At 45.5% G+C, this 13,243-nt stretch overlaps 1 protein-coding gene and 2 non-coding genes across 4 annotated transcripts; all 3 read right to left on the bottom strand.

The window, feature by feature from the left end:
- Positions 1 to 2,580: 2,580 nt before the first annotated feature.
- On the bottom strand, positions 2,581 to 12,600 carry NCL (nucleolin). Of its 2 annotated transcripts, none has more exons than XM_032857480.1 (13): positions 12,427 to 12,600; positions 11,140 to 11,256; positions 9,338 to 9,827; positions 8,546 to 8,749; positions 8,097 to 8,325; positions 7,291 to 7,415; positions 6,568 to 6,691; positions 5,530 to 5,687; positions 4,951 to 5,074; positions 4,567 to 4,700; positions 3,834 to 3,960; positions 3,247 to 3,470; positions 2,581 to 3,064 (listed from the first exon to the last, which is right to left on the bottom strand). In XM_032857480.1, exons 1-13 carry the CDS (start codon positions 12,442 to 12,444, stop codon positions 2,988 to 2,990), a joined length of 2,151 nt encoding a protein of 716 aa, XP_032713371.1. In that variant the 5' UTR covers positions 12,445 to 12,600; the 3' UTR covers positions 2,581 to 2,987. The 2 variants fall into 2 exon arrangements, with proteins under 2 accessions (XP_032713371.1, XP_032713372.1); XM_032857481.1 differs by having other exon boundaries at positions 2,581 to 3,074; positions 3,246 to 3,470.
- Positions 3,643 to 3,777, bottom strand: LOC116867998. The gene has a single exon (XR_004382720.1). It is a non-coding gene; the product is annotated as a small nucleolar RNA SNORA75 (small nucleolar RNA).
- Positions 4,337 to 4,417, bottom strand: LOC116868000. The gene has a single exon (XR_004382722.1). It is a non-coding gene; the product is annotated as a small nucleolar RNA SNORD20 (small nucleolar RNA).
- Positions 12,601 to 13,243: the final 643 nt, after the last annotated feature.

The following is a 13,243-nucleotide window of genomic DNA, read 5'->3' on the forward strand; positions in this document are numbered from 1 at the left end:
CAGGTTTATAGAGGGGCTGAGGTAAATGCCTGGTACACCCCAGGCACAGTGTCAGGAACACTTTTTTTTAAGATTTTATCCATTTGACAGATCACAAGCAGGCAGAGCAGCGGGCAGAGAGGAGAAAGCAGGCTCCCCGCTGAGCAGGGAACTGGACATGGGGCTTGATCCCAGGACCACGAGACCATGACCCGAGCTGAAGGCAGAGGCTTCACCCACTGAGCCACCCAGGTGCCCCAGAACATTCACTCTTTTATTAAAAGTATATTGGGACGCCTGGTGGCTCAGTCGTCAGCATCTGCCTTTGGCTCAGGTCATGATTCCAAAGTCCTGGGATTGAGCCCCGCATTGGTCTCCCTGCTTGGCGGGAAGCCTGCTTCTCCCTCTCCCACTCTCACTGCTTGTGTTCCGTCCCTCGCTGTCAAACAAATAACATCTAAAAATAAAATTTAAAAAGTATACATAGGTGGTTCAGTTGGTTAAGCATCTTACTTCAGCTCAGGTCATATCTTGGGCCCTGGAATCAAACCCCAGGACTGGCTCTCTGCTCATCGGGAAGTGGGCTTCTTCCTCTCTCTCCATACACTCTCTCAAATTAAGAAATATACGTATAAGAGCAACTCTTAACAGTGGGATTAAGTTTCCCTTCCCTCCAGCAAGGAAGGGACAAAACCCCCACCCGACACCTGGGCTGTCAAATCCTATTTCACAGCATTTGGAGTTCCTGGGCATGGGCTGTGCTGGGCCTGCGCCAACAGCAACCCCAATTCATGCTCCTAATGGCCAAATACCGTTTTCAGGTTTACTTAAACCTGCAGACCTACATGAGAGTAGACAACCAGGATAAGCACCTCCATAAGAAAACGCTGTAGGGCCATGAAAACCCTAGACATCCTTTGCTGGGTCTCAAGAGAGCCTAACACCAGCCTCATGGGCCTTCCTGCAAGTCCAGTGCTGAGGCACTCACCGGCAATGGATACAAATTTTGAATGCCACCCATCTTTGCGGTAGTTTAAGAGCTAACAGACTTAAACCCATGTGCTCCAACTCAAACTTTTGATTCTAGAGTAACAGAATGCCAACGTTGTTTTAGGTTTGACTGGTCAGAGAACATGCCCCTGCTGGGTGGTTTTCTTCACAGCAGCACCAAACTGCCACTGGCAAGCTCACCCTCCAAGGAGGCCATCTGTCCTCTCCACCCACAGTACACGCAACAGGACTGGTTCAGGTCACAGATGATATGCGAACCTTAGGTCTCCTCACCCCAAAATGCAACTCAAACAGGACAAAACTGAACTGTCCATTGATTTCCTTTAGGCTGCCCTCTAAGCCTAAAAAATTCCCGTGTTTGTGTATATATATATAAAATTTTTAAAAAATGTTTAAACAATGAAATACTATGCAGCCATCAAAAGAAATGGAATCTTGCCATTTGCAACAACGTGGATGCAACTAGAGGGTATTATGCTGAGTGAAATAAATCAGAGAATGACAATTATCACCATCTCCCTGATGAGAAGAATTTGAGAGGCAGGGTTGGGGGGGGGGTAGGGAAGAAAAAGTGAAACAAAATGGGATCAGAAGGGAGACAAACCATGAAACTCTTAAGCTCACAAAACAAACTCAGGGTTGCTAGGGGGAGGGTGTATGGAGAGGGTGGCTGGGTTATGGACATTGGGGAGAGTATGTGATCGATCGTTGAGTGCTGTGAAATGTGTAAGCCTGATGATCTAGACCTGTATCCCTGGGGTAAATGATACATTATAGGTTAATTAAAATAATTTTAAAAAGATTTGTTTTTAAGTAATTTCTATACCTAATGTGGGGCTCAAACTCACAACCCTAAAACTAAGAGCTGAATGCTCCACTAGCCAGGTGCCCCTTCTACATGTTGACTAGTCTGATCGAAACAGGTGGTTAGAGCCCATGTGGTGTTTGGATTTGGATGGCTAGGTTAAAGGATTTCTACTCTGTAGCATCTGGGGCATTGTTTAAGTAATCCTGTTAATCCCTTGGCACAAACCTTTCATATGTCCCTTAACTTTTATTAGAGATAGAAGGGACAAAGAGTACTTAAATTAGGGACTACCGAACATAGGCTAATACCAAAGCCCTTTCTCATCCGTTTAACCTGAGGTTGTTGGAGGACTTAGAAAAAATACAAGGTCCACCCACTGGATTGGTAGTTTCCTCTCCAGGCTCACTCACAGTCCCAAAGCCCCCACGGTCCAGTCATCTGGCACAAATTCTACTGAGTCACTGCCAATTCCAGAATCCACGCTCTCCACCGCATGCCTCAGGAGAGGTCTGACCAATGTGCTCCTGGCCCCTCTCCAGAACTTCTTCAGGATACCTGATATTCTCAGACCTCCTACAAGCAGGATAAGGCACAGCAGAATTCCAACAAGCCTTTCATTTCACCTTACCAGCCATTTCACCAAAACTTGTAGCCAGGATACTTGAAACCAATTTATCAAGCACTTCCAGGAGGGGTGGCGGGGTGGACCTGGAGTGGCCGAGCTGGCTTTGCCATGCTCCACCTTCACTACAGTCCAGGAGAAACACTCTAGGAAGTACAAGTCTGGCACCAGAGTTTAGGACTTTTAATTTGTCCCAAAGTTGCTGAAGCAAAAACCATGATAAAACATTCTGCTTTCCTTTACACCCCCCAACGCAAAAAAACAAAACAAAACTATTTGTAGGAAAAAAATGGTTTTGTACATGGGAAGAAACAATATAAATTCAAAACTTACAGATAAGGATTAGCTCTATCACTCATCTCTTTAAAAAGTTTATATGAATATCCAGTCAAAACCAACAGGGTATCTCCCTTGAAATGTTATCTATACGAATTTCCAAGTAGACCACAGGACTGTACTGTCTTGGAATGTCCTCAGAAGGCTCTGTCATTGATCAGGTAACAGAGTAAAAACCCCAGAGTCCTTTTCTTTCAAACAGAAGAGGGAAAAACAGAGGGATAGAAGAAACTATTCAAACTTCGTCTTCTTTCCTTGTGGCTTGTGGTCTCCCCCTCCTCCTCTGCCTCCTCGGAAGCCTCCTCGCCCTACAGCAAGGCAAGACATCATTAAAGAGTTAAGTGCAAAGCTGCCAGGAAGCCTCCCCTCCCCAGAGTGACCAGTGAGAACCTGGAGATTGAGACAATGGACCCTGGGCTCTGGGCACATTCTTTAGTGCATGTGCCACTGTGCCCAGTACATACAAAACGAAGCCCCCCAGCCTCCTTACCTCCAAAGCCTCCCCGGCCTCTGCCACCAAATCCACCTCGGCCTCCTCTGCCACCACCTCGGCCTCCAAAGCCACCTCGGCCTCCACCGCGGCCTCCAAAGCCACCTTCACCCTTAGGCTTGGCCCAGTCCAAAGTAACTTTGTTTCCATCAATTTCACCATCTTCCATGGCCTCCTTGGCAGCTTTGGCATCTTCCTCACTGTTGAAGTCTACAAAACCAAACCTAAAAGGCCAAATGAAATTGCCCACTATAGAAGACATACTGAACAAGTGCCCAGATTAACCCCACATGCTGCACACCGATCCCATAGGAAACAGATGTGATCAACGGAGAAAGACCCCAGTAATAGGAGAAACCCAGAAGGTTGAAACTGGTTTTGCTGTTTGAACCTCAGAAATGTCTCACAAAACAGCAAAATATACCTCTGAGGAGACAGAAGGTAAAATAATGCTAACTGTGAATTGTCTCTTCTTCTCGTGCGAATCCATAAACTGCCACCAATTGACAGAAAGGAGCTCAATGAGAAGATCTGCCAGATGGGAGGTCTCCACTTAGCAAACGCTGAACATTCCCCGCTCAGCTTACCCTTTGGAGGACCCAGTCTCCCGGTCAGTGACTATCCTTGCCCGAACAGAGCCATCAAACGACTCCTTTAATGTTTCTTCTGTGGTATCCTCAGACAGACCCTTGACAAACAAAGTTTTGGACGGCTCTACGGAAGAAAAATTGTACATTTTACCTAAAGCCACAATTCACAATAACCAGATGCTGGCTTTCAATATGTCCAGTAAGAGACTACTGGCCAAGAATGCTCATCTCAGCAGATGCAAGCCCTTCACTTAAAGGCTATTTGGAAAAAAAAAGCAGGTAAAAGCAACTTAGTAAACTCGTGAATTAAAACAAAAGACATACATCAAGCACCATCTTAAACTTACACTGATTACCAGAACAGCTGAGATCCTGTCTCAGATCCTTTATGGAAAGCAGAAGCAATGCAAACCAGACAGAGAGCTCCCTAAGCAGGAAGCTTTTTACAATGATCACACAGGGCAGTAACCAGGGGCAGATGTGCTGCTTGGAGAAGACAGCTGGATCAGAACTTGACTATCTAGAGGAATTTTCTTGAGATTTCATCAATTATTTTCTCAGATAATCAGTCATCATATCCAGTATCCTTCACTCAGCAACAAGAGATAAACAAAAATGTTCATCTCTAAATTGGACCCAAAAAAACCCCCCAGAAAACAAAACACCCCAATACAGCAACACACCAAGGAGTGCTGACCCACAACACCATACCCTATTAAATATAACTCACGGCTTCTGGCATTGGGTGATCCTCTGGGTCCTTGCAACTCCAGTCTGATTGCTCTGCCCTCAATTTCCCTTTTATTACAGGAATTTAAAGCTTCTTTAGCATCTTCAAATGAGGCAAATTCTATAAATGCATACCTGAGGACAAACAAACAATACTTAGAGCAAGTCACCAAGCACATAGCTCCTATGCTGTCATCTACCACCACCAAGCCTTTTACCTTAAGGAGATACTTAAATGATGGTCTTTATACAAATTTGCGGGGCTAAGACGATTCAGCTTCCAGTAATATCCAGGAAAAACAATAATTTTACCCCCCTTTTTAGAGCTATGCAAGACATTCTTAGAACACATTAATGGGTAACCTAAAAATACTAGTTATTTTACCCTTTAGATTTGCCATTTTGGTTCTGGGGCACTTTAATAAAAGTTGCCTTCTCAAATACTTCCTGAAGGGTTTCTTCTGTTGCACTGTAAGAAAGGTTGCTTAAAACCAGTGTTTTTGATTCACCTACAAAACAAAACAAAACAAAACCAACAACAAATGAAGACTCTGAAGCAATGGTCACCAAGTTCAGTCACAGCTACAATACCTTCCTCAAGAACTTCCACACCTAGGAAGAGTTAGCATACCAACGGCAACACAGGTAGACTTCCACCTATTACTCAGACTGAGCACTAGTCATGCACTGTTTCAGTCCTGTTACCTAGAGACATAAAAGCTACTTGTCTACATCTTCCTAGATTCTAATTTATCAATGCACACTAAGCTAAAGTAAAAAGCATACACACGAAGGAAGCTAATCTATATTCTAATGCAAAATGACTTCGTACAACTTTCACTCAAGACACTGAGTTATTACAAATAGAGGCATAACTTGTTTGGTTTTTCTACATCTGATTTATTAGTTAACTTAAAGTACAAAGATTTCAACCCATCAATCCCAGAATCCTATAAATTCTTACCACTCCAAGTGCTATTCTTTCCACCTCTATAGTCTTGACTTTGACCCTTCTCTCCAGTGTAGTACAGGGAAATAGACCGCCCATCTATCTCTGTTCCCTGCTTTTCTTCCAAGGTTTTTTCTGCATCAGCTTCTGTCTTAAATTCAATGTAAGCAATCCTGTAACAATGGGGAGGATATCACAAAGAACTCGTTTTTAAAAACTGTATATATTTTTTTAAAGACTTTATTTATTTGACAGAGACAGCGAGCGTGCAAATACAAGCAGAGGGAGTGAGAGAGGAGAAGCAGGCTTCCCAATACAGGGCTCGATCCCAGGACCTTAGGACCACCACCCAAGCTGATAGCAGACACCCAATGACTGAGCCACCCAGGTGTCCCTTTTTTTTTAAAGGTTTTATTTATTTGGCAGAGAGAGACACAGCGAGAGAGTGAACACAAGCGGGTGGTGTGGGGTGGTGGCGGGAGAGGGAGAAGCAGGCTTCCTGTGTAGCAGGACTCGATCCCAGGACCCTCAGATCATGACCTGAGCCGAAGGCAGACGCTTAACGACTGAGCTACCCAGGCGCCCCTAAAAACCATATTCTTTTAACACAAATGTTTTAATCTCAGCAACAGAACCTTGTTTCAAATGAGTACAATTAAAGCATTCTTTCAAACTGAAATGTTCTCGTTTTCTGCCATGTTCTACTTTTCAATGAAAACTTTCCTCCCATACTACAAAAGGCTGCCAAGTATACCCAGAAAATTTATTCACTGTAACCCCACCTCACTGTGTAACTACTATTACTTATAAAACTAAGCACACTGCACAGTACTTTATACATGAGCTCGCCTTTTAAAATCACGGTACGGGTTAAGTATATTATCTCCACTGTACAGATAGGAAACAGAGGCACCGATTAAAGGTTAATTTGCCAAAAATCACACACCTCAGTAAGTGAGGTCAAAATTACGAAACCAGGAAAATCCAATTATTTTAATAAAACTCAACATTCCACAGACACAAAACACTCAACATTCCAGACACAAAACATACCCTTTGCTCTTTCCATCCTTGCTGACTAATCTGATCTCCACAGCATCTTCAAATACTTCTTTTAATTCATCCTGAGTAACTTTGTAAGGCAGATTTTTAGCCAGAAGTGTTCTCGCATCTCGATCTAGATAAAAAAGACAAAACTGGAAACATATGGCCTCAAAGACATTCCCTTAACCCACAAATATCAGCTAATGGAAAAGTTCTGTTCAACACGTAACCTGAGGTACAGCACACAGGCACTCTGCCGGTACGGAGATGCAGCAGTGGCAAAAACGAAATGCTGTTGTAATTCAAGCGAACCATACACGGAATACTTAGAACACAGTTTAAACTAAAACAGGTGCTCAGTATTTTTTGAATTAAAAAATTATGAACATTTTAAAACAAGACAAGTGAACAGAGAAAAGGTAAAGGATACAGAAAGAGTAATTGGGAGACATAATCTAGTTCCAGTGAGGAAAAGAACCGTCTATATTAACCAATTCTTTTTTTATCGACGTCTATGCTTGCTTACCTGAGATTTGAGAATTTGTATCACCAGCAAGCAGTGGATGTTAACTCTTGAACTCACTGAGTCCTCACATTATAAGGAAACCAAGGGAAGAAAGCTGAACTACTTAGTTGAACTACTTAGTCTGGCCACTTTACCTCCCGACCAGATACATACCCATTAAAAAGTTAGGAGAGAGCACTATCACGATGACCTGAAGCCTTACATACCTTTCTTACTGTCTTTTCCCTTTGGTTTTTCTAGTTTAATTTCATTGCCAAAGACTTTCAAACCAGTGAGCTCCAAAGCTTTTTCCAGGTCTTCAGCAGATTCAAAATCCACATAGCCAAACTTCCTTTAAGGCGGTAAGATGAAATAAGTATGAGTGGGGGAAAACCCCATTAAAAAACACGAACTACAGAACACATACTGGAGAGCAAGAACACTAATTTGAGGCGACAAACAAACAAGTAAAAAAGCACCTACAGTGCAAGTGTAAATATAGGGAAGGGATGTGAGTTCATCTTTGACATCACAGTAACCATACTGCTCATAACAACTGATATTAACGGTCAAAGAACCGGTTTTAAGCACTAAGAAAAGCCTATCTAAAAGCAGTAACAATTATAGCTCTTCAAATCCACTACCCATTTTTTTTCTTTTTTAAAGATTTGACAGAAAGCAAGCACACATGCACAAGCATGGGGTAAAGAGTCAGAGGAAGCAGCTGACTCTCCACTGAGCAGGGAGCCCAATTCGGGACTGGATCCCAGGACCCTGGGATCATGACCGAAGGCAGACCCTTAACTGACTAAGCCACTCAGGTGCCCCAACTCCAGTATTTTTAGATTATTCTGGAAACATAAGCATCAACTTATTCAGAATTTAGTGCATTACAAAATTTAAAGGAGATTTTGAAAACTTCGATTTGGGATTTTGTATTTTGATAATCTAGTAACTTAATTCATTAGTGTCTAATATTTAAAAGATTTACATACCCTGAAGCCATGTGTGAGTTGAACTCCCTCATACTCACCTAGACACACCAATTCTGACATCCACAACAGCAAGATCATTTTTAGCAAAAAGGTCACTGATGCCTGTTTTTAATTCAGGAGCAGATTTGCTGAAGTTCAGGTTTCCAACAAAAAGATTGAATGATGTAGTTGGTTCTGTAGCTTCTACTTTCAGCTTCTTGGCTTCAGGAGCTGCTTTCTGTTTGGCCATTTCCTTCTTTCGTTTTCCAGGTGCTTCTTTAACAGGCTCTGGACAAGATTTCAAACAATCTGGTTACCAGTCAGTAGCCACACATAATGAAGTGCCTCCCTTTTTTTGGATAAAATAACCTCTGTGCCCAACGTGTGGCTCCAACTCATGACTCCACGGTCAAGAGCTGCAAGTTCTACCAACTGAGCCAGCCAGATGCCCCTGAAGTTGTCTCCTTCAAATAATTTTAGGGTATACTTCAGAATCTAACTTTAATACCTTCCTCTTCTTCCTCCTCCTCCTCCTCCTCTTCCTCCTCCTCCTCATCCTCATCTTCCTCATCCTCCTCCTCATCATCTTCGTCGTCATCATCATCCTCTTCATCTTCATCCTCAGCTGTGCTCTTGGCCTTCACAGGAACAGCTTTTGCAGGGGCTTTCTTCCCTTTGGCTGGTGTAGTCTCCATAGCTTCTTCTTCAGAGTCTGAAAGTGATGCAACTTAAGTCAAAAACTCAAGAGAATTCTACCAAAACATTGTAAGTTCTAAGAAAATCTAAAGGAGGGGCGCCTCGGTGGTTCAGTGGGTTTTATCTCTGCCTTCAGCCCAGGTCATGATCTCAAGGGTCCTGGGATCAAGCCCCACATCGGGCTCTCTGCTCAGCGGGGAGCCTGCTTCCCCTTCTCTGCCTTCTGCTCTGCCTACTTGTGATCTCTCTCCCTCTGTCCAATAAATAAAATCTTAAAAAAAAAAAAAAAAAGAAAATCTAAAGGAAATGTACTTCTAGTAATACCACTGTGCTTAACAATTATGGAAGGAAATTAACAGATTGGTTGGAAGCAAAATCTGCCATTATAAAAAATACTCACAAAATGTGCCATTTTAAGCATTTTCTCAGGGGCAGGCAATCATTTTGGGTAACTTAAGTCTAGTGTACCACAAACACCCCAGAAACCCCTGGAATGGCTTTCATCTAACTCCAGCTTGTCATAGAATACAAAGCATTACTGCCAAAACCTCACCCCAATCTATTTTACAAAAGTAGCCCAGAAACTAATGAAAGAACTCCTTACCATCTTCATCCTCATCTTCATCATCCTCCTCATCGTCTTCATCTTCTTCCTCCTCATCATCATCCTCATCATCGGAGGCAGGGGCAGCAGCAGCTGCTTTCATCACCGCTGGCTCAAATTCATCCTCATCTTCATCCTCATCCTCATCTTCCTCGTCCTCCTCTTCACTGTCATCATCTTCTTCCTCATCACTGTCTTCCTTCTTAGCATTCTTACCGTTCTTTGCTCCCTTGGCTGGAGTGGCTGCTCCTTTCTTACCAGGGGTTGCTACCAATGCCTTGCCTGGTGTGGTTCCCTTCTTGCCAGGTGTTGCTACTGCTTTGGCAGGTGTAACGGTCTTTTTGGCTGGTGTAGCCGCTGCCTTTTTGCCAGGGGTAACAACTGCTTTCTTGGCTGGTGTGGCAACTGTGACTTTTTTGGTTGGGGAAACCATCACCTTCTTTGCTGGAGTGGTGGTAGCCTTCTTGCCTTTTTTCTGAGGAATGATAACCTGAAGAATAAATAAAACCAAACATAAGGCTGCTTCCAAACCCAGAAAGACGGCCTTTGTTTCATGAATGAACTTCTGGAACTGGTTCTGGCTCCACACCACATATATTGGATGTATGTTAGCATGTTAAACTACAGGACCATGACATGGGTCTTCCCTTGTGCCTGAAATCACAGCCTTCATCTTCAAGTGAAATACTCAACCATAAGGAACGCCTCTTAACAGTTAAAATAGCTCATACATCATAACCCCATCTTTAAGGCAGCACAGCCTAACATGGACCTGACAACAGACTGCTTGCATCCCACCTGCCACTGTATGACAGCCTTAGGCAAGGCTTTTCATTTTAAGCCTTAACTTTTTTCCTCCTCTGTAAAGGGTAACAGCACCAACCTCACATACTGTTAGAAATTATGAGTTGAGAGATGTAATTTAAAGTCTTCCAAATAAAAAGCTCTACTTGTTAAGTGCTACTAAATCATTTAGAGGTCCTACCGTGGGCAGTGGTATGAAGTTCACTGGAGGCTCACTCTTAAAACCAGAAAATAAGTATCAAATATACTGGACAGTTAGCCCTTACAAAACTAATACAAAGAGTGAGCACCTTAAGCTTAATAAAAATCATTTATCTACATCTAATTGTACTACACCTAAGTTATACTTTTTGCTCACTGCCAGTTTTACTGGGTAATGTATTATCAGTAAAACCTTGATTAAACTCTACACAAGAAATCGGAGCACAAATATACTAGTTAGTTGTCTTCACAGCTGAAAAAACAGTAGCCAGGAACGGTAACAGGTTAACACAGAGAGGTAGCAACCCTCAACCCACACCAAGAGGTACAGTAACCAGTTATCAATTCACAGACAATGGAATAGAAACTAAATCCCACTCGGAGGCTGGGAAAATAATTACAACAACTCTTATTATTATTATTCTGGTAAAGCTAACCTCAAACCTGAATACAAGGCACAGCAATGCCACTCACTTAACAGTTAACAGTCCAGGCTCTTTACTCATCTAGTATGTTAGGTCAACAGAGTCAAACTAAATGTCACAACTTGACACAACATTAACACCAAGTCCTCCACAGTGCTCATGAAAAGGAGACTCCCAATCTTTTCTCTCAAATTCAAATACTTACCTCTATTAACAGGTCAATGAAGAGCTTGGGAAACAATCATCTCAGCAGGCCGTGGATGAATGAATGTAATCTTATTTTTGTCACAATTTTCAGACATCCAATACGCCCTGTTTTAACTCTCCATTTCATAGTGGAACACAAATCTGCATTAAGTCGCATATAATTACCTCTTCTCCACTGCTTTCATCATCTTCATCTTCTGACATTTCCTCATCTTCACTGTCTTCTTCTACCTCTTTTGGGGGAGGAGCCATTTTCTTGGGGTCACTTTGATTTTTACCAGCCTAAAAGAGACATTTAGCACATTACAGGTACATCTCAGATCATTCATATTTTTGCCATCGTTCTGCAGAGGGAAAAGCAGTCACCTCCCTTTCTTAAAACCCTGTTTCTTCCACTGCCAGATATAAAAATTAACACAAAAACCCATTACTGAGGTCAATGTTAAAACAGAAACTGTCAACCCCAACCCCATTATTCCTGTCAGGTTTTACAAAAACCCAAGGATGAAAAAGCAGCTACAACGAATTATGTCCCCTCTCCTTCTGCCTTCGTTAAGCACATCCGTTTTTAAAACTATACTTGCAAAATCGACCATGACCTCACGCATGAATCTAATGGACTACTACTGGCCAATTTTAACGGCCAACAATCCATAGCCCTTCACGGGGGGGGGGGGGGGGGGAGGGAGGCTACACCTGAAAAAAAGCCTCTGGTGAATTCTGGCACCAGGTCCCAGACTATCGCCTGAACCCAAATTCGGGGGAGGATCTTTTAGATAACTTTAAAAAAAAAAAAAAAAAAAATCAGACCTCAACCTTACTACCTTCGGTCCTCCCCTCAAGTTCTTCCCCATGGTTAACCCCGCCCCTTCCAGGCCCGGCGGAGCCACGTGGGGATAGCCCGCAGGTCACCATGTGCGCGCTGCACCGCACAGAAAGCACGAGGAAGAGCCTCCTTCTGCAGCCCACCTCGTGTCGGCTCGACTGGCCGGGGCCGACATCCCGTGGGCCCCCGAGCCTCCATCTAAAGCAATCCCACCGCTTCCCACCTCACCGCCAGGTCCCCTCCGCAGACGCCGGGGAACACGCGGCGCGGCCCACGTGGCGGGCCGCGCACTGGGGCACGTGCGTCAGGAGGCGGGGCCCCGCTTGGGCCCTTCGCCGGAGTTCGGCATCATCCCTCCATCCAGGGGCCCAGCGCCCCCTCCCCACTCAGTCTCGAAGTCTTTCCGCGCCGCAGCAACCACCCGCGGAACCTGCCGAAGCGCTTCACCTCGCCACCGAATAACCAAAAGCCGCGAGACCTCCCCACTAATCGCGCGAGATTTCCCGCAGCATGGCGCCCTCGAACGCGCCCGGGACGGCGCGCAGGCCCTCCTCCTCGCGGCGTCGCGCGCGCGCTCCTCAGAAAGCAGGCCTCGACGTCCATGCTTGCGCAAGCCGTCTTCTTACCTTTGCGAGCTTCACCATGATGGCGGCTTATGCCGGCAGAGTGTGTGGCGGGCGAGTGGCGCAGAGGAGCCTAGAGGAACCCAAGAGACGTCGATGGCGGCCGCTGGTACAGAAGATCCCGGAGCACGTACGCTTGGCTGCTAGCTAGAGCTCGAGACTGAGGCGAAAGACTGAGCCTGCCCAGTAATCGCCTCTGGAAAGGCGACGACGGCGCCCTCGTGACTCCGTCTCGGCCAATCAGAGGCTGCGTCCATCCCCTGGACCAATCGGAAGCCTCTACCCTAGAACGGCGCGGGGCGGGACGCAGGCGGGAGAGGGCGGGCCGAGGCGGGCAGGGGAGTGGGGAGGGGATTCGGCGGCGGCGCCCTGGGGGCGGGACTCGCTTTGTGCAAGGCCGGCGCCGATTGGGTAGTGGGCGCGCGGTTCCTACAGTGCCCCTCCGCGGCCTGCTCTCCCGGCGTCTGTGCGGTGGGATGGAAGATTTTAGCGCCGCTTGTTCCTGAGCCCCGGGCGGCTGGCTAGGGGTGGTTTCGGGTTCCCGAATGCGTCGAGGTCCTGTTGACTGAGGAGGCCTTGGAGATGCTGCGCGGCTCCGGCCCGCTCTCCACAGTGAGCCGTCCGGCGGCCGTGGAGAGAGCCGTTCGTCCCCCGTTTCCCCGCTGATGAGACCGAGACCTCCGGAAACTCGGGACCGCAAAGGTTCACAGAGCCCTCGTCGGAGGCCCACGTCAGCCCCGCCCGCCAACGAACCAGGGACCAGAAATTCCCCGTCTGCAGGTGGCTCTCTCCCGGGCCACGTGTCCGAAGCTGCCTCCGG

The sequence above is a fragment of the Lontra canadensis genome, unplaced genomic scaffold (genome assembly GCF_010015895.1).
Source record: "Lontra canadensis isolate GAN:19392208 unplaced genomic scaffold, GSC_riverotter_1.0 scaffold13, whole genome shotgun sequence".
Taxonomy (NCBI): Eukaryota; Metazoa; Chordata; class Mammalia; order Carnivora; family Mustelidae; genus Lontra; species Lontra canadensis.